This window comes from Caenorhabditis remanei, chromosome V, assembly GCF_010183535.1.
Source record: "Caenorhabditis remanei strain PX506 chromosome V, whole genome shotgun sequence".
NCBI lineage: Eukaryota > Metazoa > Nematoda > Chromadorea > Rhabditida > Rhabditidae > Caenorhabditis > Caenorhabditis remanei.
In genome coordinates, this window is record NC_071332.1 from 10,548,109 (window position 1) to 10,573,308 (window position 25,200).

General features: G+C 36.9%; 7 protein-coding genes across 7 annotated transcripts; 5 read left to right on the top strand and 2 right to left on the bottom strand.

Annotated features, from left to right (window-relative positions):
• Positions 1-91: 91 nt before the first annotated feature.
• Positions 92-1,486, bottom strand: GCK72_018833 (uncharacterized protein; the record flags this gene model as incomplete). Its single annotated transcript, XM_003110473.2, has 7 exons — positions 92-166; positions 220-462; positions 523-744; positions 790-972; positions 1,031-1,189; positions 1,233-1,319; positions 1,376-1,486. 7 exons carry the CDS (start codon positions 1,484-1,486, stop codon positions 92-94), a joined length of 1,080 nt encoding a protein of 359 aa, XP_003110521.2.
• A 356-nt stretch (positions 1,487-1,842) lies between these two features.
• Positions 1,843-2,901, top strand: GCK72_018834 (uncharacterized protein; the record flags this gene model as incomplete). Its single annotated transcript, XM_003110468.2, has 3 exons — positions 1,843-2,187; positions 2,297-2,356; positions 2,407-2,901. 3 exons carry the CDS (start codon positions 1,843-1,845, stop codon positions 2,899-2,901), a joined length of 900 nt encoding a protein of 299 aa, XP_003110516.2.
• An 835-nt stretch (positions 2,902-3,736) lies between these two features.
• GCK72_018835 (uncharacterized protein) lies at positions 3,737-6,340 on the top strand (the record flags this gene model as incomplete). Its single annotated transcript, XM_053732762.1, has 6 exons — positions 3,737-4,042; positions 4,258-4,326; positions 4,375-4,778; positions 5,442-5,544; positions 5,637-5,921; positions 5,969-6,340. The coding sequence occupies 6 exons, from the start codon at positions 3,737-3,739 to the stop codon at positions 6,338-6,340; spliced, it is 1,539 nt and encodes a 512-aa protein (XP_053581675.1).
• Positions 6,341-7,024: 684 nt separating this feature from the next.
• Positions 7,025-8,173, top strand: GCK72_018836 (uncharacterized protein; the record flags this gene model as incomplete). The annotated part of the gene is made up of 3 exons (XM_003110385.1): positions 7,025-7,252; positions 7,366-7,599; positions 7,646-8,173. 3 exons carry the CDS (start codon positions 7,025-7,027, stop codon positions 8,171-8,173), a joined length of 990 nt encoding a protein of 329 aa, XP_003110433.1.
• Positions 8,174-8,905: 732 nt separating this feature from the next.
• GCK72_018837 (uncharacterized protein) lies at positions 8,906-9,675 on the top strand (the record flags this gene model as incomplete). Its single annotated transcript, XM_003110261.2, has 3 exons — positions 8,906-8,992; positions 9,092-9,250; positions 9,340-9,675. The coding sequence occupies 3 exons, from the start codon at positions 8,906-8,908 to the stop codon at positions 9,673-9,675; spliced, it is 582 nt and encodes a 193-aa protein (XP_003110309.2).
• A 1,291-nt stretch (positions 9,676-10,966) lies between these two features.
• GCK72_018838 (uncharacterized protein) lies at positions 10,967-11,623 on the bottom strand (the record flags this gene model as incomplete). The annotated part of the gene is made up of 4 exons (XM_053732763.1): positions 10,967-11,070; positions 11,120-11,237; positions 11,288-11,436; positions 11,485-11,623. The coding sequence occupies 4 exons, from the start codon at positions 11,621-11,623 to the stop codon at positions 10,967-10,969; spliced, it is 510 nt and encodes a 169-aa protein (XP_053581676.1).
• Positions 11,624-21,721: 10,098 nt separating this feature from the next.
• GCK72_018839 (uncharacterized protein) lies at positions 21,722-22,781 on the top strand (the record flags this gene model as incomplete). Its single annotated transcript, XM_053732764.1, has 5 exons — positions 21,722-21,794; positions 22,023-22,228; positions 22,271-22,376; positions 22,421-22,572; positions 22,623-22,781. 5 exons carry the CDS (start codon positions 21,722-21,724, stop codon positions 22,779-22,781), a joined length of 696 nt encoding a protein of 231 aa, XP_053581677.1.
• Positions 22,782-25,200: the final 2,419 nt, after the last annotated feature.

Sequence of the window (25,200 nt, forward strand, 5' to 3'; positions counted from 1 at the left end):
TGAAAAGTATTCTGTTTAAGATGTATGAGGAGTTTCAGATGGAAGAACTTCATCGACAAGAGACACTGAAGTCAGATGATGTACTTAGTGATTAGAGCCGTGGTGTCGAAGAAGAAGTTGTCGTGGATGATGATGACGTCACTGGTGTCGAGTATGTACCACATAACTGTAAATTATTATTGTTCATTTTTATTGATTTGTCGCCATTTTCTATTTTACCGAATATAAAGCATCCAAAGATTTCACTCGAACATGTTCTAATAATTCCAGAAATTGAGAATACGGACAGATTTGTAAGCATCCAGGAACGGTCATTGGGTACGCTGTATTGGTTGTATTCTTGTAGAACACCTGAACTGTATCGTCATCATATAACTCGAAGAGTACTGTAGCCGTATATGGAACCAGTTGATCATTGGAGACATTCAAAGCATAGAGAAGGGCGGAAAGTGTTCCGTCGTGCTGAAAATGTAAAGTCATGGAGTCTACTCAAATATTTTTGAAATTTTTGGAAAAACTCACCGAAGAATACATCAAAGCATTCTTTGTGGTTTTATTTGCCTTCAGATCTTCCATATTTTGCAAGAACTGATTCACTAGCATTCCTCCTCTGAACTTCGCTTTTGTTGGTGAATTAAATTCTTGATTTCTCGTTATTCTCTTTAGTTCTCGAATGTGATCCATTATAGTTGTTCCATTGAATACTTGATTCAACCAACTCGGCTGGGGCATATTGTGATCTATCTGAAATTAAAAGTTGAGTGTCTCACTAATAATTGTTAAAGCAACCTCTCTCTGGATATCATATAAATCATTAATATTCCAAAAGTCGATAGATTCCATTCCAGTTGTGTTTTGCAACCATTTGAACATTTGACCATATTCACTATTCACTTGAGCAGCAATCGGAGATTCCTCGTTTTCGTTGGCTAAATCATAATTTGGACATTTGACTTTTGTTGGACGGAGCAGCTGAAATCATGATGACTGTTGATTTGAATACCACTGCATCAATAGTTCCATAACTCACTGCATCAATAGTTCCATAAGCAGTCTGAATCGGTGTTGGCTGCCAGTACCGTAGATATGAAGACTCCCAAACACGATCATCTGTTGGAGGGAAGAGACCAGCAGATACTCCTTGAGCCGTTTCAATCGCTCTTTCGGAATCAGAAGAGAGAATGAACACCTGAAAATTACAGAAATTGGACGGTTTCTATTAGAAATCTCACTTTATCCTTATTGAAAATTGGAAGCACTGTGCTTCCATACCGTTGTCTGAGCCAAATACCCAACTCCACAGACTGCCAGATTCCTTTCTGAAATCTAGTGGATCAATATGTTCTTCTTTTCGTTCAAAACAAGAAAAACTAACATTCGTCAATTGATCCCAACCACGTGGCCAATATGTCTCATTATACCTATCTTTTGGGTATGGTAAATCACCTGGAGCACGGTCTCCATGTCTCCAAATTGCTTGCATCATTATTAAATTTGCACAGTATGTGGAAGAGAAAAGTGTCAGCAAAAAGCATAGCGAGAACATGTGACTCATTGTATTGCACTGAAAAATCGAATTGGATTGAGAGGGATTTGATTGAAACAGTATGAAAAGAGATTATAGATCGAAAAAGACAAAAACTACAGACACAGAGAGAATGAAAATTCAAAAAGTGGGCATAGCAAAAAAAAAGTTATTTTTGATCTATCTTACGATTAATTCGGGAAATTAGTCGATGAGTCAGACCCGCGAGAAATGAGATAGCAATAGTATGTTCTTCTGCGAGTAACCTCCTTTTCCGATTTTTTTCTGTTTCCGCTATTTTTCAAATTTTCAGCAAGATGTCGGATCCTTCTGATAATCCAGAATCAAATCAGGAGAGGAACGGAGAAGAAGAAGAGAAAGAAGAGAAGAAAGAGCAAGTGGATGTTGAGAAAGTAGATGAGGAAGAAGAAGATGATGAGGCTAAAAGAGTTGAGAAACAGGAACAACAAAGAATACAAGAAGAAAAGAATAAGAAAGAGAAAGAAGCGGCTAGAAGAAGAGCTGAGAACACCCCTATGGCCTTTCGGAAATTGAAAAAACCAGTGATTTCGAAACCAGGAGGCTCTAAAACGAGTTATGAATCCTTTTCGCGGATGGGCCATTATCCCAAAGAAAGGGATCCAAATGAAGAAAGAGAAGAAGTGAGTTTATGAAAGTGGGCAAATCAAACAGAACATCTTCAGTTTTGATGAGATCGAGTTGAACCGCTTCATATCTACATATTTACGAGGAAAACGTTTTGATTTGCAGATTCCTCCAGTCCCAAAACCACCACCTACTGGAGACGAGCCCGGTACATCGGATCGATTTGTAAGAGAATTGTAAACAAGGATACAGTGATTAATAGACTGATTCTTCAGAAAGAAGCTGAATTTGATCCATTTGGACTCCCGCCTGTTATTGCTAAGGAAAAAGAGAAACAACGGATTGAAGAAATGATGCGAAATCAGAAACAAATCGAGGAAGCGAGGGCACAAATTCTAAGCGAGAGGAACATACTGAAAAAGGGATTCGACTATGTATCTGATAAAATAGACAATATGGGACCAAAGAAGAAAAAAACTCCAGAAGAAATGGATATAGGATCCACTTCTCATTCTGGAGAAACTTCTGTTATTACACTGTCACCCAGAAACGATGAACGAGTTGTAGAAGACGGGGGCTCAGGTACAGAAACTATTTCAAATCAAGATCGAAACGGAGCACGTCAAGAGGAGAACGTCGCCGATGCACCTCCTGAACCTGAAATTCAAAACGACAATACTCAAGTTGATCCTGTCGTGGAAAATCAAAGAGGTCAAGATGATCAAAATGCTGCAAACAACTCTTGTTTTGATAGTTGTGTTTTGTTATAAAAACATTAATTGTGCATAATTGAGTTATTTTTTTATAATTTAATTATGACATTCCTAATATTTCCCTTATTTCTGTATCTATTCATAAGTATTCTTTCCAAGTATTGTTGAATATTTTTTGAAAAATAAATGAAGAAACGGGAGTTTGTTTTGAAAGAAATTTTCGAGGCATTTTCTAAGTAATGACAGGTTGGGACGAAAGGAAAAAAGGAAAGCTGGTAATTATCAAAACGAAAAAGAAAGAAGAGCGAGTGAAAAATCGAAAAATGGAAAAAGGAATACCGATTCTTTCCGTCTGTTCTGTCGTATTATCAAGTTAGAAAGTGAGTTTTTTGTGAGTCATGAAGAATGAAAAACAACAGAAATATGGTATCACTTTCTCTAAATGTTCCCTTCGGGGTTTGACTGAGACATCCAAAATCTCATAGTCAGGTAAAATTCCTTACTTTCTCTTCTTGTATATATTGGCATTGATCGATAAGATGGTCACTTTTCGCATCATCTTTCAAGAGTTACACAAAAATAATAATAAAAGAAGTGAGAAAAACTCGCAAAATATCTGTCTAGGTTAGCTAGAGAAACTTGTTTACGACCTACAACTATATCATTTAGAATAATGAGTGTTGGATGGGTTATGGATCGGAAAAATACACGAAGATAGAGTTATTCTCTTTCCACTACCCAACGTTTTTACAAGTCCTGACGGTTCTCCTTGAGTTTTTTAGTAATCTAATGTAATATTGCACTTATTGGTAGGCAATTGATCCACAGGAAACTTTTCTCTACTTTCTTCTAACTGGTTTGTTTATAAAATACTTTAATCCCGTTTTTCAGAATGTCATCGTCTACTTGTACCGGTCCGTTTTGTTCAATTAAAATGAAAGAAGATGAGAAAAAAAGAAAAGTTGAAGAAGAGCAGACTAAAAAAGAAGAAAAAAGCAAAGCTGACAATGAGCAATATTTGAAAGAAGCAGAAGAACGAAACAGAGAAAGAGAGAAACAAGATCGTCGGAAAGATGAACCTATTACTGGAGTTTCGAGTTCTGCATTCTCAGAAGTGTCAAATGAAGAAGTTATGGATTCAATCGCTGCATCAAATTATCAAGGGACTACCGATGAAGTTAAGGAGCAGTCAAATGAAGTGAGTTTAGAGAGACAACTCTTCTTGTTTTGGGTCAAGTCATTTTTGGTGTATTCCAGGTTCTATCTTGTTTCTTTTTATTACGTTTACTGGTATTTTTTCCGTTTCTTATCCAGTGCTCAAAAAGGGGATTAGCTTGATTAAACTTTCAGCAACTGAGAACAAGCGGCTCATCCCAATCCCAACGGAATCTACCATTTTCATCCAATCTACAGAACAAACAGTCAAATTCTTCAACTCCTTCGACTCCACCCGTGATCGTACTAGGGCTCTCAACTCTTCCGGTACAGCCTTCATTACATTTCATGGTCGACATTTCCCGTTTGTTTCAGGAAGAACCTCCATTCAATCTACCTCAACTCTCTGCTGCAAAAGCAGCAAAAATCGATGCGCTCAATCTGGCAGCGAAACGACAGGAAGCAGAGAATTCCAAAAGAGAAAGAAGCAGTGAATGGTCGACGGAACTTGGATCAGGACATTCTTCTGTTGATCTACAAGACCCAGAATCCAACAAAACAGATGAACAATCCATTATTTTTGTTCAGCCAACAGCCCAGAGTACAGATGAAAATGAGGATGAAGAACAGCGTCAACAACCTGATCCGATTGACTTGAATGCAGCTCCTTTTGTTCCTCCAACACCTCCTCCAGCAGAATCTGCTCAACCGGGAGCTGAGCCTGTGACTGGACATGTGGTTCCTAGTCACTGGCTGATTTCAGTTTCACATGGAAAAAGGTGCTGCAGCTGCACTATTTTGTAAAATAATGAAAACTGTCTTGTCCAGTATTAGTTGGTTTTTTTAAAAATGTTTTGTAATGATATACAATAAACCGTTTGTAGATTGATCATGTTGCTATTTCATTCTCTGGGCGCCTTAATTTCAGTCTGTTATATCAACAAATAACTGATAGATGAAAGAAGAAACTTACTGGATTTTTACAGGAATTGAAGATGTGGAACAGAAGAAACAAAATAATAGAAACTACTTTTTTCTGTACGGAAGCATAACCAATAGTTTTCTGATTGTTTGAAAACATTTGATTCCGTTTCTCGTAAATAGAAATGTTCGTCCTCAACAATATCAAAATTTTAACTTGAGAAGAGAAAATCAGAAAGTTTTTGATCTATTGCATGATGTCAGATGACGCTGAGGAAATGCGGGAAAAAGGAGACATTCAAATAGAAATGTTTTGAGCCATTTTCATACAGTTATTTCCATTTTTTTATTTTATTCTCTCTGAATTCTCTAAATATCTATTTCCAGAACGTCAGGATGTCGGCGCCCAGTGATGAAATAACAAAGAAACCGTTTAAAACTACAAAAGTATTATCCCCAAGGGCTCAAAGAATAAGAGCAGAAACACTAGCGAGAGCAAACCAAGAGAATTCAAGTTTCAGTTTACCCGGAACATCGTTTAATATCCGTAAAAAACCTCAACCAGAAGTTGAATCACTAACCCCACCGCCCGCTACAAGACGTTTTTCGAATCAGATAAATGAGGTTAGTTGGAAGAGAAAGAATAGTTTGAGATGAAAGGTTCAAGGGTCTTATCGTGTTCCGTCACATCGATTTCACTTCAAGATAATTTTCAGTTATCACATCTGAGAGGACCACCACTACAAACATTCGGTGATCAACCTGAATCCTCGACCCTGCCAATTGACCTTAGAAAGTCCAGTGGAAACGATAAATTAGGATCCTCGAATGAAATGAAAGCACCTATTCCAAGGGAAACAACACCACCAACTCCGCCAACGACAAGAGAACAAACTAAACCGTTGGGTGAATCATCTTCATCAAATCAACCGGGATCATCGAAGAATCAGTCAGAATCTTCTAGTCAATCGGCTTCTCAGGCAGAATCAAAAAATCAATCGGTAGGAAATCTTCGGACTCGTACTTATTTCAACATTTTCTTTTTCAGAAGCCGAAACGTATCGAGCCCAAAATCATTGAAGTGAAGCCATACGAACGTAGGAAGCCTCGGGTTGTTCAACCAATTATTCTGCCTGAAACTCGTCCAGTTGATCCTGTTGAACCAGAGAATACGATTCCGGCTGAAACAGAGAATCCGATCAATGATCAACGTGAGAATCCTGTTGAGGCTCTGCCAGAAAACCCTCAAAATGAAAACAATGGAGTAAACTATGTTCACGAGGAAATTAATGGTCGAGCTAGGAATGCAACTCCAAATACTGTAGGAACTCCAGCATCTAACGACATTTCTGAAACAGAACATTCAAGATCATATTGTGATCCGAGAGGATTACAGTGCAGCAAGTGCTCGATTCAGTGAATAGTGATAACATTGATAATAATATAATTGATAATACATATGTACTAATTTCATCGGTAACACGTATATCATTAATCTTGTTTATTCATTCATTATCTGGTCTTGATTATATATTATTCTTATTTCTTTTCTATTTTTGAATAAATAATAATCACGATTGTAATTCAGAAACAGTTGGCCTAATCTTTAAAACATATTAATCAGAGAGACAGATCGAAGTAAGAAACAAAAGCCGAAAGTCTATCGATCAAAACTGAAACAGCCCGAATCGACCCGAAATTTTTGAATTCAAATCGACAAGATAATTCTCGTTTCTAGGCACTCAATTCCTAAATTTGACTGTTATTTCAAATGTGACCTGATCTGATTTTTAGCCGCGCTATCTTGAATTGGTTCGAAACAATTTTCACCAAAAATCGTAATTGTCCATTGATTCGAAAAATTTAAAAATTAGATAAGAAACTTTCTGATCTCGTTCAACAAAAACTAAATATACTTTATGATCTACCATTGTTCAGAAGAAATGTGTTTTTGATTTCGGCGGCGGGAACTGTATGTAAAGAAAACAACACTTGGTTTCTTCTCATTTCATCTCATTTTTCTTCTTTTTCAATTTTCTCTGAATTTTCTCTTTATTCTTAACTTCAGTCATTCTTAATCTTATCACATTTTCAGCTCTCCAAAATGGCAGACTCTAATAAGAAGAATACAGAAGGAGGAGAAAAAGGAAAGAGAGCGAATGAAGCAATGAAGAAGACTTCTCAAGGAGAAGATCTTGAAATGGATTCGTTGGAAGCTGGAAGTGCTGGAACCTCTTCAAATGAGCAGTCTACCAGAACAGTGCCAATAGATACACCAAGACCAGAAAGCACATCAGATCAACCTCACGAATATGAGGCGTCGGATACAGCTGTGAGTTCAAAATTGAAGTGGGTCAAGACTTCTTGTTTGAATTATTTAATACAAAAACTGAAAATTAAAACACAAAATGCCTTAGACGAATAAATCAAAAATCACATTTTCAGTCTTCATCGAGCCACATTCAACGAACTTCCACAAGAAAATCAAGTGATCGGAGAGGAGAACGCGCAAGGACTAAATCGGTTCCATCGATGATGTATCCCTCGTCATCATCATCAAGTTCAGAACCGTCAACGCCGCAGACGGTTCGAGAACGACCATCATCAGAGAGCTTGCCGATGCAATCAAACTTGAGTCGTAGTCAACCAATCAATCCAAAAGGATCATCAGAACAAACGGTATAAGAAGTCGATTTTGTATATTAAAACTAAGAAGTTCTTTCAGAAGGCATCTTCATCTGGATCATTCAAAAACCTTATCATGGTTAAGCCAAAAGCTGAAAAAGGACAAACTGGAACCGATGAAGGGGAATCAGGTCTCGTAGAAGATGGAGCAGAGTCTTCTGCACCAGCCACTGATCCTGCACCAGTCGTGGAACCTGAACTAGTCGCTGATCCTGCACCAGTCACTGATCCTGCACCAGTCGTGGAACCTGCACCAGTCACTGATCATGAACCAGTCGCTGATCCTGCACAAGTCGCTCCCCCAGCCGAAATGATTCTCGCTCCTGACCCAATCGATGTTCCCGCTCCAGATCCAGCTGTTGCTTTGCCTCCTGTTCAAAACGATGTTCCGGATAACGCTCAAAACGATCAAAATCATGTTGTAGACGGACAAGAACTATTGGATGGCATTGTTTTAAGATTTCCTGATCCGGACCCGGAAGTTCAGGTCGCTCAACAAAACAACGCCTTTTCCATACTAGGTTGCATTCGAGACGCATTCAGCAAATTAAGTAAAATTTGTAACTGAAGTTCTATGTCAGCTCGATAATAATTAAGCATCTATCTTGAAGCTTTTTCAGTTATCTATTTATTTGTGTTTCTTGAATTTGATTAATCAATTAAATCACAAAATATTAAGACTAAAACTCGATTATCTTGTACCGCCTATTCTGTATTTCCCGTTTATTTCATTGCTATTATTGAATAAATAATTTTGGATTGAAATATTTTCTAGAAACAGATCAATTAAATGTAATGTATTGTCCAAAATGTGGGAAATAGACTTACATTTTCCCTCATCAAAGTAATAACAGCATCCTACCTTTGATGTGAAAGAGGGGATTCCACATCACTCCAATTCTATTCTCCAGTACAAAATGATTGGGAACATCTTGAAACAAAACATTCAAACATAAATTTATAACGAAATCGTCAAAATCATGACCCAACAATGTAGACTTGAAACTCTATTTTTGCATGTTCTTACTGGCTCAGTAAATAAATTTCACTAGGAGTTCTAATAAGAGTATCAGAAGAACAATTTGTTTCTAGACATGTAGAATTTGTTTTTGATCTACCAGATCATCGGCGCTCAAAAATCAAATCGAAAAGCGACTCTCGTTCGATTGTCATTCAGTTCAAATCAGTTTTCACATTCCATTTTCTATAATTTTCTAATTCAAAACAAACGTTCAACTTTCATAAATTTTTTTCCAGTACGCCATCCCTTCTGTTTCTAATATTCCAACAAGCCAAAGCGATGTCTGACAGAGAAGAGAGTGAGGAACTGGAAGAGGCTCGGAAACGGAAGGATGATGCAGAGTTACGAGATGAAGAACTGGCTAATGTAAGTGAAGAAAATTATGATAGGATACCTTATTTGTATGATTTTTTTTATCATAGTGAAAACTGAAGTATGTAATTTTTTTAAAATTCTAAACTTTAGATGAATCAACCGTCGGATAGTCAATCACAGGCATCGGATCAGTTAGGACCATCATCCGATCGTCGACCAGGACCATCTACACAACCGGTTCCACCAAATCGACCAGCACCATCTAGACAATCGGTTAAATCGATTCGGTCAGGGCCAACAACTGTCCCTGTGAGATATAGCTCATATCCCTCTACGAAATTGAAAAAAACAATTTCGTAGATTTCTTCCTGAGTTCGTCAATCAATTCTACTTTTCAGGTATTAGGAGAATTCAAAGAACCAGCGCCTCAGGAGCCAATCTTCACAAAAGTACCACTACGACTTCCTGGGCGGCCCGCGACGCCTATACAAGAAATGCCAATTGAGGGAATTGAATTCAACCAAGAACCAGAACAAGCTGAGCAAGATCCAGCCGACCCGATGGCTCATGCGGATCCAGCTGATCCAGAGCCACCAGCTGATCCAGAGGCCCCAGCTGATCCAGAGGCCCCAGCTGATCCAGAGGCCCCAGCTGATCCAGGGGCCCCAGCTGATCCAGTGGGTCAAGGGGACCCAGCGGTTCCTGACGAGTCAAGATGTTGTTCAACTATGTGATTGGTGAAAACTATTATTCGAACAACATTAAAATATATTATAATTCCTTGATTTTAATAATATTCCTTAAAGAATGTATTATCTAGTAATTATTTTCAACTGATTAAATCATTATATTTGTATTTGAATTTGAGTTGAATAAAATGAAACGACATGGAAAAAGGGATGAAAAAGAAATGATACTACAGTGGTATGCAGTTGGTCGGTGGTTTAAATAGAGAGATGGTTTTTTCATATTTACTCACAAAAAGATCATCGGAAGACCTATGTTGGTGGACACATCGATGAAAATGTAGAATATGAATCAGTTGGAAATGAATCAGAATGCAACTGTACTTTGTTTATTTGCTCTTACAGGAAGTGGTCATGATTGTTTTCAATAATTACTTTTCCGGAAGTTTATCCATCTTTAGACATTCTAGATTTTGTTAAATAAAATATTTAGTCTGGTTTCAAATATTGAATCATATTCGTGTTTTGACTTTCGTATAGTCTAATCACAAAGTAGAACGACTCCAAATGAAATAAATAATATAATTCAAACATCTGATTTTGACATCATCAATTGGGAAACAGAAACCAGAAAGAATGAAATCAAACGGATCATGCGAATAGGAATTTTTGAATTTACATAACTCTCATTCGTATTTGAATCATACTTGTTTTCTTCCGAAAAGTGATTTTAGATCAATTTTGAAAAGTGATTGAAAATAAAATTTTAAAAATTTAGATAAATTTCTTCTACATACTTTCAAAGTTTTCTATTTCGTTTAAACATGTTTCCTTCATGATCTGACCCCTCATTCAACTCAAATCCCTGGTCTGTCTGAAATCGAACATCCGTCTTTCTGACGACAATCTCTACAAATATTTTATCGTTTACGTACTTTTTTGTATTCTGAAAATGTATTTGAAGTCACAAAAGAATATGAAAAGGACTTCATTCAAAATCCAATAAATATAAAACATTTTCTGTTAATTATTATTTTCTTTTTTAATAAGAAAACAATTATTTTGCAACTTTTTTGTCTAAACAACTAAAAAATAATACACATTTTAACAAGTACTCCGTGATAAATGTGGCAAAAAACAAAGATTTGTCATATGGAATAGCACCAGGAATGGGAGCAGAGGGAAATGGGACAAAAAGAGAAAAATGAAGTCCTTGACAAGTTTTAGCAAGCAAAAAGAGGCTGAAGGGCACACAATAAATAAGAAAAAATGGAGAAGAGATCGCAAAAATGTTGGCGGGAAGTTTTGAGAGAAGACGTCATTTTTGATTCAGAAGACGTTAGACATCCATATCTTCAATCAGAATCTTTGCCTCTTCATAACTATCTTTTGACTGCAACGCCTTTGTGAAGAAGATGATGGCTCCGAAGAACAACATTATTGCTGAAACTTCATACTTGAGAATTTGAAATATCGAGAATGGAATACTCACCTGGAATTGAAAGATACACTTGATCCTTTGCAATTGTGAATACTAGCACTGTCATTACCATTGAAATTATGAGAACAATAGTGCCAACCACAAAGTTAAGATACATCTGTTTCCGATTCTGAATGTTCAGAAAGTATAATTTGAGAAAGAAGTCTCTCAGAATCTTACATAGGTCCCAATTGCGATGGAAGTGTAGCAAAATGGACAAGTGAGGAGTCCGTTGGTTGAATGAAACAGAAATTGTTCGTCACAGTGGGGACAAACGTAACGGGGACAAGTCACTTCACGGGGGTAACGGATTTTTGAGAGATTTGGGCCTGAAACAAATGTATTCAGAATAAATACTTTAAAGGGTAGATTATAACCTGCTGGATACGGTGGTAATGGTTCAAAGGGAAATGCTTGACCTGGAGGCCACGAGAAGTTCGAAGTGGGTTTCTCATCGAATTCTTCATGAATAATCGTTGACGAGCCACTTGAGGTAGTGCTTGCGCTACTGCTCATCTCGCGTATTTCTGCAAAAGATTGATATGAGAGCAGTTTTTGGAAACGAGTCGTCGTGAGTCGCAAAACACTGAAAAGCTAAAGGAAAGTGTCCCAAGAGAATAACAGAACGCCTTTGAAACAAATATACCAAAAAAGTGTGGTTGGTTGGTTTGAAAAGGAAGATAACAAAGGACTTGTTTTGTTTTAAGACTGGAATCACAAGGTGTCCAAGACAACTACAAAACTCTTCCTCTACCGAAGAGAGCAAAAGAAATGAAGTGTGTTCTGACTAATGGAAAGAGAAAAGAATCAGAAAGAGTTTAGATGAAGTAAATGAAAATGACGAAGATTGTTTTCTAAATGGTTTTTTTTCTTGTACTTCCGGTGGAAATAAGCAAAGAAAAAAATAGAAATCGGTCTCGGTAAGAAGATTACGAGTTGAGTTACATGTACAGATGTTGGGCAGTTGATAAATAAACTGAATTGAAACAGTTGTCGTTTTCTGGGTACCAAAAGATACTGGGGCCAAAGATACGAAAACAGAAGGTTCACTAATTTTGGTCAATATTTTTATAGAATGCTGGAACATTATGGAACTGATCAGGCAAAATATACAATTATAGGGAAGAACTTGGGGGGATATGTTTGAAAATTACTGAAATGATATTGTGATTGACTCATTTATTTGAAGCTGCTCAATCTCAGAAAAACTCATCATTTTCACTATTGTAAGAGTAAAAAGCTCTAGAAGTAGAAAACAAATCTCTCTAATTTTTGTTTTACCAACACTCATAACCTTTACTCCTCATTCGAAATTTCAGGTTATTTTTAACTAAATCCGATAGATACATTTCGTTGTGTGCCAAAAGAGCACCTCGCCAAAAAAAAGAAAACAAGAATCTTTTTGTTATTTTTCTCCCTCGATTGGCTCCGCGGAGAGCGTTAAAATCGGGCGGTCAGACTGTAGAGTAATCGGCTTAAAAGCAAAGAGAAATTGGAAAACGAAAGGCAAAACCGACTCGGTTTCATTTAATTTCTGTTGATGTTTATGAAGAATGAGTTGGCAAGACAAATTTCAAAAAAGTAGAGAAAATTCGAAAAAAAAATCATCAGTGATTGTAGCCAACGTGTCGAAGATAGCATTGAATTTGAAGAGACGGAGGACGGAATAGGTCAAACAAAATCTCTTTGAAGTTTGTGGAACGGATAATAAGCACACAGACGCGCGTGCGGGGCACGGAAGAATGGTCATTAATGATTTCAATCAGCTGGAGGAGTTTTCAGTGCCAAGACTCTGCCCAACACTTTACAAAATTAAGGTAATAAACGTCTTCTCGGAGGAAAAGAATGTAGAAAAAACAGGGAGAAGGCTAATCTCACTAAAAGGTTTGGTACGTTTTACAAATGCTAAAAAAGGAGATTAAAGAGGTTGAAGATGAGTTAGAGAGGAATAGAAAAGTGTAATGCCAATAAAGAAATAAAAGGAGAAATGATGGAGGATTACGGTAGCTCTGGAGAAGAGCACGTGCTGGGAGAAGAGTTCGGAGCAAGGGGTTTAGGGGTTGATAAAACAATTTTATAACTAGAACTGTGAAAAGAACATGACGGTGGTAAACTTAAAATACTCAATCTTAGAAAGACATAACATTGAAACTTGCTCCTCAACATCCGCTTTGTTGAGCCCCATAAACTGCATTTCCGAAAGCTCTAAAAATCCCATAAAGTGGCCTTGTGACGTGGAAAAAACGTTAGAAAACCAAATGCCAGAATCTCATGCCATTCGTTGATGAATCAGGATACGAAAATTTAGATGAAGACGGAGTAGAAAAAGAAGAGCAAGGAGCTCAGGGAAGGGTGCACAAGCTGGGATTCATCAAAAGCGCAATCAAAATATATTGTTTGTTTATCTTTTTTGGATTCCATTCTATTCTAGTTAGAAGAAAAGTTTGAAAAGAAATAAGAAGAAGAAGAAGAAGAAGAATCAGGAATAAATGAAACTTGTTGGTTTTCATCGTTTTTCAATGAGGAAAAAGATATAAATGGAGATGGAAAAAGAAGGAAACGGTTTGAATGCAGAAAGGTCTTCTTCTGTTTTCCGTGATAAGATCGATAAGCTGTGTTGTTTCTGTTTGTAGGGAAGGGATACGAAGAGAGATCACTTCGAAAAACCGGTAGACGAAGAAGAAGAAAAAGGAAAACGATTATAGAAGAAGAAAAAGACATTGAAGGAATTTCGGAATTTGAAAAGATATGGAAGAAACTGCATTCCAACCATAAGCTCCTCCCACTCTTTGCTCTCTTGCACCCAAACCGAGGAAGTGAAATAAAGAGGAATACAAAAGTGTTCTTTATTATAAAAAAGTTGAAAAATAGGAGAGCAGGAAACATTTTTTCAATCGACTGATAAGAAGAGAAACGATAACATATTGCAAATGGGAGGCACGTTAAAATAAACTTTTTTCGGTTGATGGAGAAAGAAATAGGGGCGTTTTGTTGGGTTCTAATTTACGAGTCAATAGAAACTTTGTTTCGAATCGAGAACCATCTCTCTCTCTCTTCTATAAATAATAAACTAGACTGTTAGTTGTTTCAATAATTGTTTATTCGAAATGAAGAACACATACAAAAAGTTATGTACCTGATTACTGTAGGTTACGAGATGGAAGTTAAAGGAAGGTTGTTTGTTTTTTGCTGGTTACAGTGTTTACTATATGTGATTTGTGTTCGATTATTATCGGTCAGAAAAAAGGAAATATTACGGGTAGAGATGGTGACTAAATGCTGAAATTGATTGATGTTGAAATTAAAATATTGAATGTTTGGTTAAAAATAACTAGTTCATCAGATTTCTAGATATTCGGAAGCTATCAAAATTCAGGATCAGTTCTCACTTTAGTATATATCCAGGTCTAATAATCTGTCTATGTCTTCACCCCTAGTACATTCAAAGGAGATTCAAGTTTTCAGACATAATACAAGTAGTAGTTTAATCGGATACCATCCCAGTGTGGTACAAAGGGCAAAAGGAAATGCACAAACCAAACTTCACAGAATAAAATATTGGTTCTTTCGGTTTCTTATCAGAGGAAAGACATAACAACACGTGAAAAAGAAATAGTAAAACTTCTGAGAAAGCATTTAAAGAATGAAGACACATGAATGAAGAATTCTTTGAAGTTTATCATAAACTCATAAAACATTCACATCACACTCTCTCAAACCACAACGCAACACGAACATGTTTTAAGAGAAATGAGGTATTATCAGTACAACATACCTTGTAGAGCAGATACGTCGATCATCGGAGAGACACGGAGAAGCCAGGGCGAAGCTGGAAAAAAGGGTGATGATGGGAATGAAATGGTCGGAGAAAGACCATTGACGAATTGAAAAGGAAGGAGGAGGTGAACATGAACAGATAGACAACGAAAAGGAAAAGAAGAAGAAGAAGATGGGAATGGTAATTGGCTCAATCGACAAGAGAAAATGCAGGACACAATTTGAATAATGGCCAGAAAAGGAATAAGAAAAAGACATGATACATTTACTGTTTTTCTCGTTTCGCTCTGAATATTAAGACGATAGAAGATGGAAAGAAATAAAGGAATTCTAGAAAACGTTTGACACTCTCACATGGTTTTGAGAAAAAAGGTCAAAGAAATGCCGCTGATAATACATTTTTCGATCAAGAAATCAACAGATTTTTGAAGTTTCAAAAACTAAAACGATCTGGAGGAGAATATTCAGACTGTCTCGATACTCCACAGGAGAGAATTATAGAGATATTGCAAGAGGATATTCAGATAAAACATTTGAAAATTACATTTCAATGGAAGAAAAAAACTTTTCCTAACTGGATAGAATCAGTCTTCAAAACAACTACAAACCATTGTCCTACAGTAAGAATTCAAAAACATCTCTAATAAGAAAAAAAACAGGCATTCGTTTAGAATTCGAAAACTTCAGACAACAATTAGTTAAGAAGTGATAACCCCTCTTGTCTCTGACACATACTAGATGGTTTGTTTGCTGACCTCCCATTCTTCTTCGAAGTAGACAAGACAAGAAATGCTTGAACTCGAACAGTGTACAGTAAACGAGGAGTTCGAAACAAGTCAATGACGTGCTTCCTCACTATGCCACTGATGATGTGATCAAACAAATGGTAGAAGCATGTGAAAAGCCGGTGAGAGAGTGTGGGAGGATGAGAGACGCAGAGATGCATAGTCGCTCCCTTCGGGGCGCCTCAGATGCTTCTCAGCCACCCCTCTAACACACACTGTTTTATTTGTTTTCGTCACTTTTTTGCGTTGATATCATCATCTTTTAGGAGAAGAAGCTTGACAATGAATTGGACACACAACAACTGTATTGTGTGTTATTCATGGAATTCACTTGTAATGATTTCTGTCTGATTTTTATCTTTGGCGATTCGTTTCAAATTCCAAGGAATTAGTATTATTTAGACAATGTTGATCGAATAGACTAGATTACTTTGGCCAATTATAATGACTATTCTTTTCAAACAACAGAGAAATAAATGATTTAACTACGTGTTCAAGAATAATTTGATTTAGTTACTAATCCTCCTAGATTACGGTCGAAAGTATGTTGAAAGTAGCCGAACAGCTGTAATAATTTTCAAAACGAAAAGGCGAAGCAGGAAGATGATTTTCACAGTAATTTATAAACGAACGACACCAAAAACCTGTCATCTATTGATCATTCGTGAAGTTCAATTTATGCAAAACCATCTGGATTATCACTGATCATTTCGCCAAAAGACTATTTTCGATTTGAGTCTCAATTTCAGATTTCCCATTTTTTTAGTAACGACCAGAAACTATATCGAACATTCAAATAAATAAAAAAACAATAGCTTATCATTATTTTGTTTCCTCCTCTTCTAGTCCAAGCCGGAAAGTATATTCAAACATTATTTCACTTCCTCCCACCTCTTTTTAGAATGTTCCACTTCAGAAAAGAAATTTGAGGAATTTATGAATTTGAATGGAATGGAATGGAATGGAATGGAAATGAATGGAAGAAATTTGGCAAATCAAAACACAAAAGGTCATCTTGTCAAAAAAAAAACAAACAGAAAGCAAAAAAGAAAAACCGAGATGACATAGAAGGCGTGATTTTTCGGTTGAGTAAGAACAAGAGAAAGCGTAGGCGACACGAGAAGAAGTCACACCAGTTCACTCGTCTAAAAACTTACTTGTTGTGGTCAAAAAGTTCACTGGAGCGCATAAATTCAGAAAACAATTGAATGTTTTGGACGGAAGAGTCGGGGGGAAAAGAAAGAAGAAAATAAGAGAAACAAGTTGATAAGTCAATGAGTGATAAGAAAGAAACCAGTAGAAAACAAGAAATGTCATTTTATATTACAAAAAGAGAGACCCTTTTGGTCTAAACGGTGTTCGATTGGATCAGAGAATGATGAGGATCGGAATTGGGGAGAAGAAGATAGAGGGATTGATGATAATTGCTGATAACCTCATTGGTTTTGTATAGAGAACTGATCAAGGTTGGAAGATGTAATCAGAATTAGATTGAGGTAGTTGAAGTAGAAGGGGTTGCAAAAAATGGACGGTTTGGTCAGATAAACAAATGATAAAAACAGTGTAGTGATCCTAAACCTATTATTGAAGCTGGTGCATATATTTTTGAATGAGATGAGACTTAACTAGCTTTCTAGTGCTTAATTACTTGGTTTCGATAAAATAAATCAAGAATTTTGACATACACAATGGTATATCTGAAACCTCAAATGATTTCAGATATACCAGCAAGTTCTGTCATCCTTTCTGTCATGCTTTTTCAGAATGCCCTTCTATCCTGTATTCTAAAAAAGGAATGTTTCTGCATCACTTCCTGATTGTGACTCCCAAATCCTTGATGTTAGCAAAGCTCGAAATTCAATCAGTTTAATGAAAAGTTAAAAATTAATGAAGTGAAGGCTAAAGTGTTGCTGCAGTCTCTAGGCGACACTGAGAAACTGAATTATTTTTAGCAGAAGCAGAGGTTTTTGAATTGGATTAGCCTTCTGGAGACTTCTAGCACTTTCCACTTCTAGCTGGCCAGTCTAGCTGGGAGAAGAGGAAGGAAGCGGCGACCTTTAGATGGGAGAGGGAATAGATAATACTGGTTTGAATTGTAGACATTTCAACAAACATATATGTACATACAACTTACAGGCGACACTTTTTTTCAAAAATATGTGTTATGACATAAAAAAAGAGAGGGATCATCATCGTTTTCTCCTTCTTCTTACACGAAAAAAAACCGACTCCCTCACTTTTTTCTCGTTTAATCTAATCGGATTATGAGATCAGGTTGAATGGCAAAACAACATGCAAATATGAATTAAAACGACACCGATTCAAGAGTTTTTGTTCATAATGGGATCATGGATGGGTGAGAAAAAAGGGAAAGAAGGAAGAAGAAGAGAAAAAGGAAGTGGTGGATGATTGAAGGAGACAAGGGGAAAGTTACTTGATGAATCGGAACGAATTCATGGATTTAGATCAGATGACGTTGAGTTCTCGTTTTCTGGATCATTCCTTTTCTAGGCTAGTTATCAGAAGTTACAATGGACATTGAATAGAGAGGAATACGGTTACAGGAAGTACAAGAGGTCTAGAAAGACGAAGAAGTCGCCGAATTGAACGAGTTAAACGAGAATCAATGCAAAAAGGTGACGTCAAGGAGGTGTAAGATGAGAGGTGATGATTGCCACTTGTAAGTGTCGAAAGCTTCATTTTCACTTTTACCTTTTTGAAAGAATAGGAGAGAGGAAAGGACAAGAATAGAGAAGATTCTGTACTTTTTATATATCGTTTTTTCACTTTTCCTTACTTCAAAAATATCCCTTCTCGTCTCGGTACTGACTAATTGGCAAAAGGTTAGAGGTCGTTTGAAGAGACGTTTAAACGGAAGAACTTTCGAAGAAGAGGTCAGATCATAACACAAGTATACTTGCTATAGTTGGAGGCATGGGGTGACTTTAAGAGAAGTTATTATCGTATTACATTCAAACTAATCGACTAATATGGAAAGATGTCTCAGATTTCCGAAAACGAAGAGAGTTAGAACAATTCGTGACTTTACAGAACGATCAACAGGAGGAAGAAATGGTAAAGAACTTCTTGAATGTCACTGTTGCCGTACTTTGGCCCTAGGATTTGAAGATAATGCTATGGAAGCTGGCTCGGAAACAATCCTATTTGACATTTTAAAGAAAAACAAAGGAAAACTCAAAACTTAAAAGTAGTGTTATGCCCAAAAGATATGAACGTATGTCTCAATATGCCAATAGTTGAATTCGATGGTTTTTGATTTGTTATCAGCAGGTTTTTTTTTCGTTTGGCGAGTGGTAAGTAAACGTATCCTGTTTGAATGAAAACTTATGCGAATTGGGATTCACATGGACTAGGTTCTGCTCTGCTTTCTAGGCCGCCAGGAGTTTATTTCAAAAGTTTACTGAAAACGTTTTCATAAAAATGAATTATTGGGAACGTCTGAATCGAGGTCACTTTTTAGACATAGTTGTGACTTTCCTCCAACAACATGGAATCAAATATGACCATAACCAGAAATAACACAAAAAATAAATGTCCTTGATGATAATAATAAACACTCATAAATTGAATAAAGAAGGAAAAAACATAGGATTGGTTCCAATGTAGTCAGTGTCTGGTGGCATTCAAAAAAGAAGAAGTTACACTGTAAAAGAGTGTAAACACATATACACTCACCCCTTCTCTAACAACACAAAAACCGTTTTGTGTAGGAGGAAATGAATGAAAACATTGAGGGACGAAATGAATGAAAAAGGAATAAGAGGAAGGGCAAGGCGTGATTCGTATCACAACCTAAAATGGCAAAACGATTGGACAGGAGGGTCGACGTCGTCATATGGAAGGACAGGAGGAAAAGGTTGGAGAGAAAGAAAAAAGATGGATAAAAAAGGACGACGTCGAACGGTAAATTGAAAGGTTGAATGAAATAGAATATGGAATAAAGAGGGCGGATAGAAAAGAGACGATTGGCAAACTATGCCCGATTGGGTAATATTATAAATAGAAGGATGGAATGGATTGGGTAGAACAACAAAATGACTGTCTCAAAGTGAATGGATGCAGATGCAAAAGAGATGGAAAAAACAGTTGATTAGGATTAGAGAGTGTAGGAAATGATGGGTTTACGAATACCTGAAACAAGAGAAAAAACTGAAAATCCGATAGAAGTGGATTACGATATTTGCTTTGTCAGAGAACTGACAGATATCATGGAACTCGTTGCCTTTTACTCAAAATATTTTACTAGAGTACCTAGAAATACTCTGTTTTCTCTGATATCATAATCTCATTATTTCCGTTTAGACCCATTTATTCGTTTCTTTCGAATAAAACGGCCCAAAATATCTTGAAAGCTATTCAGCTCAAATGATCTCTTGGAGTACTACAACTCGCACGCATCACATTTCAATGTCGTCGCAATTTCCTTTTGGCTCATAAATCAAGAAAAAGTTGGCAGAAAAGTTTTCGACTTTTTCGATTCAAAGATTAGACATTATGATGAAGAAAAAGAAGAGAAGAGGAGGGGAGATTAGGAGGAATAAAACAGGGATTGATATGGAATGAACTGATTTCATTCGAAATTAGAATATGGAGGAGGGGTGGATGGAATTGAGAAGATTGACTTGGAATTGAAATGTGATGGATGTTGAAACGGAGTGGAATGAAAAAGAGGAGTACAAGAATGACGAGATTGGGAAGTTTGAATATTGGCTTTAAATACTTCTGATGTTGAATGAAATCCCATAGATTCTGAATTTAGAGATTGAAGTTCTAGTTCTGAAACCGAAGCTTTGGAAACCGAGATCTAGATATCACGTTGAGAACTTCAAGACGAGACTGAAAAGCAGAATGGATCGAACTGAATTCGAGAAAAAAAACATAATATGCAGACAGATTTAAAAACAGAAACGAATTTGCATAAGCAACTTCTGAAAATCCTCCGAAAAATCTCAAAATCTGGAAAATCCCACGAACACGTCACACCCTCGTGTTCTTCTTGTTTTTCTAATTTCTCTGGTTTCAATTTTAAAATTGTGTCGAGTCATAAGTAAGTGTATGAAATCAAAAATGAAAAATTACCCGGGAAAAAAAAGAAAATTGTGAAAGAGTTCTAGAAGTTAGGAGAGAGAAAAAAACGAGTGTTTAGTAAACTGGGGACACAACGATGGAAATTGGATTTATTCTATATCACTTCAACTGACAGGTACACAACTTTACTTCTGAAGTCAGTAAGAGTTATTTTTAGAAAAAAATGATTGGAGATGATGTGAAGACGAGTGGACATGAAAAGAGTGAACGATAAGCAAATATTGATAATCAATATAATCAGATGCTTGCAGAGTCTTTCTATCGGAACGTCGGGAAGCGCACCGATAGATAGATATGTCGAAAAATGCAATGACCCAAATAAACATAGAAAACGACAAGTCGGATAGTCGGGAGAGAAGGAGACGGCTTGGAAGAAAAAGAAGAAAATGAAGGAGACTGTGTGATCAGATAGGAGAGGACAAGTGGATAAAAAGGGTGATCATGAGAGAGAGAAAAGAGAGAATTACTGACTGTCTGATGGTGTTCGCACCTCTTCCGATAGGCTTCATCGTTGCAAACTGGCTATGCTGTCTTCTTGTCCATTCGGCGAATTGCAATGGGAAACGGACGGTGGAAGACGAAGAAGAAGAAGAAGAAGCTGAAGCTGTAACATTTGACAGAAAGAAAAATAACAGAATTGTTTTCAGATTTAATGTAATGGAAAAAGACAAGTCAGTGATGACCTATTTCAGTTTAATCAGTGGATAGCTCCCTAGTTGAAAGACAGTTGAGGGCTCTTGATGAAAAATGACTGCCTAGGTCAATGTTTAAAATAATTTTGGATAATTTCAATTCTAGAAATTACTGTAAGAAAACATGAATTTTGTGAACTTTTGAAATATAAATCCATCGAATTATAGGAGATTACCGCCGACGCATGAAACCAAACCGTACACCGTTATTAAGTTCTGTTTAACAAAAATCATTCTGCAGTATCGAGGAAATGAAGTTCACGATACTCGTTTTGTGCGTATGTCTTCTGAAAATTGCGAATTCTTTGAATCTGAATGATATCAGTGAGTTTGAAACTGAAAAAAAGGTAGATGCTTTCAGATGCTCCGGTTTCTTTTCACAGAGCTGATCAGTATAACACAACAGTTATATGAAACAGCTTTTTGTTTTTTTCATTTATTCTGGAGCAAATTATGCTTTCAGTTACTCCGGTTTTTTGAATTTCAGATTTTCAGAGTTTAGAAACTATGTTTTTCTATCTTTGTTATTTGTGGGAAACAATTTTATTTCAGAAAAGGTACGTACTAATCCAACTACTATTGCTACAACTACCACAATGAAACCTACAACTACAACAAAGACTACAACAACAACTACAGTATACACTTCAACCACCAAACCTGTAGAGCATTCTGTTGTGGATCCTGGACCAATGTTGATTGACTGTCAAGATGCATGTCCCACTGGATGGCAGTATTATAATTCGAATTGTTACAAGGTGGGTGTTCAAGTTCGTATTTTATGTGTCATCTATTTTCAGAAATTCGATTCTGGTGTAACGTATTCTCAAGCTGTATCAGCGTGCTCCGGCCTGGGAGCTCAGCTTGTTACAATTGATAACTTCGATGAGAATGATGCATTGAGAAGTAAGAAATCGTCTTAAATTCAGAATAATCTGGTTCATATTTAGAAGCATTTGACACGAATACACTTTTCTATGAATCACAAGAGACATGGATCGGTTTGAAGTTTGTGAGTGGTTCCTGGACATGGTCTGGTGGTTCAGAAGCAAGTTATATAAACTGGGCACCAACTCAACCTGCTTCCGGGCAGTGTGTTCAGGTGACTTGTTATAATGGCCGGGGGACTCTGATTGAAAATTGAAGATTCAGATGATAACGGATGCATTAATCAATGAGACGTATAAATATCAACGTGGCGGATGGAAAACTTACGATTGTTCAAAGATATCTGCAAGTTACATTTGTGAACGACCAGCCGGATCTACAGAATTATTGAAGGCTACCACTGTTGAAATAGATTGGGATTGAAAATAATGAACAGATTATTGAAAATTAGATTTAACATCATGAGTATTGTTTGGGATGTCTACAGTCTCCCAGACACAATTTCAGTTTTTCTTCATCTTGAAGCAGTTCTATACTACAACATCAATCTGTGATCCCATCCAATTCTGCCCTGTTGGATAATACGAGATTATGTTGACGTATCGAACTTTTTCGATTGTCTACAGGTTCACAGGCTGTGGTATTTCAGTCGAAATGAAATGTTTGACCGCAGTTTTCTGTCTACAACTTCTCACTTTTTCAAGTGCTTTGGATTTAAATGATATCAGTGAGTTGGTTTTCTGTCACGTAGTTTTCTTGGAGTTTTCGATATTCAGAAAAAATGAGAACTGACCCAACAACTCTCGCAACTACTCCAACTACGACAACTCCCACAACAACAACAACGAAACCAACGACCACGACTAAAACTACAACGACTACACCAACAACAACTACAGTAACCACTACAACTACCAAACCTGTAGAGTTTTCAATTGTGGATCCCGGAGCAATTATGATTGATTGTCCAGATGCTTGTCCGAGTGGATGGCAATATTACAGTTCAAAGTGTTACAAGGTTCGTAGATTTTTCAGTTAAAAATATATATAAGAAGGTGCCAGTTTTCAGAAGTTTACGTCAACCGGTACATATACTCAAGCAATCTCTGCTTGCCAAGCACTCGGAGCCGAACTAGTGACGATAGAAAATTCGGCTGAGAATGACGCTCTGAGAAGTTTGATAGTATAAATTTGAATTATAAAAGTCTCTCGAATTTCAGAAGCATTTGATACGAATGCTCTAGTTGATGAATCACGGGAAACGTGGATTGGTTTGAAAGCATCAGTGACAGGTGGATCATGGATTTGGACAGATGGATCCACCGCTAGTTACACGAATTGGGCTCCTACTCAACCTTCGTCAGCCTCACAGTGTGTTCAGGTAGATGGATTGAAGCGAAAGTTTTTGGGCAGTCCTTTCGCTCGTGATAAAATTTTTGCATTGTTAATAATTAATTTTTGAAAATTATTGTCCTTCTTCATCTACATATAATTGATAGTTTGTTTCAGATGATCACCGACGCATTGAGTGATGCAACCTATCTGTATCAACGTGGAGGATGGAAAACCTACGACTGTTCGAAAACATCGGCGAGCTACATCTGTGAACAATCAGCATCTGGTTAATCCACAACAACTGCAGCAGTCTTAAATGTTTCTGTCAGTATTGTTGGGGGAAAATAACGTTTTGAATAAATAAAAATGATTATCAGTCATTGGGAATGTGACATTGAGCAGCGTTGTGTATTGCAATAATAGATCTTTATGTTTCTTAAAATTTTCCTGGTTTCCGTGATTTGCTCGGTCCCTTAAAAGTTCCAACTACCAATGGGTTCTTCCTTTTCAAATCGACAACCTCTGATCTGTAGAAATTCGGAATATCTGAAGGATTACATCAGATTACCATCGCATATCGACCTTTTTGTACAATACTCTTCAGTTTCCAACCAACCAACATTTTTTCTTTTATTTCAGTAAACATGAAGTTCATTATTCTTCTTCTATTTGGAGCAATTTTCCCCCCTACTGTTTCGCTGGATTTGAATGAGATCAGTCAGTTGTCAGCTTACTTAAAGTCTTGAAACAATGCATTTCAGAGAAAATGAAAACGAATCCAACAACCATTGCAACAACAACTACTCCAACTACAACAACAACTCCTACTTCAACTACAACAACTCCTACTTCAACTACAACGACAGTAATGACAACAACAACAACTGGAGAACCAGAATACATTACATTTACAATGACATATCCAGGCGCTATGCTGACAGATTGTCCTGGAGGATGTGCAACTGGGTGGCAATATTATGGCTCGAAATGTTACAAGGTTTAAAAAAATTGTTTCGCAACATTAATGTGGCATTATTGAATTCAGAAGTTCAATCAGGCTACCACATACGATCAAGCAGTTACTGCTTGTCAAGTAGAATGGGCAGAATTGGTAACAATCGACAACTCGTATGAAAATGAAGCATTGAGAAGTGAGTCATTTGATGTATTAAATCTGAAACATCTATTTCAGAAGCATTTGATACGAATGCTCTAGTTGACGAGCCAAAAGAAACATGGATTGGATTGAGATCTACAAGTGGATCTTGGAAATGGACAGATGGCTCTTCTGCTAGCTTCACAAACTGGGCACAGACGCAACCTTCCAGTAGCCAATGTGTGCAGATGATCACGGATGCGTTGAGTAACGCAACTTATCAGTATCAACGCGGCGGTTGGAAAACATATGATTGCTCAAAAACATCGGCGAGCTATATTTGTCAAAGATGGGCGACTGTCTAATAAACAATTTCATGAGCACGACAATTTTCCTGATTTGAAGGGATTA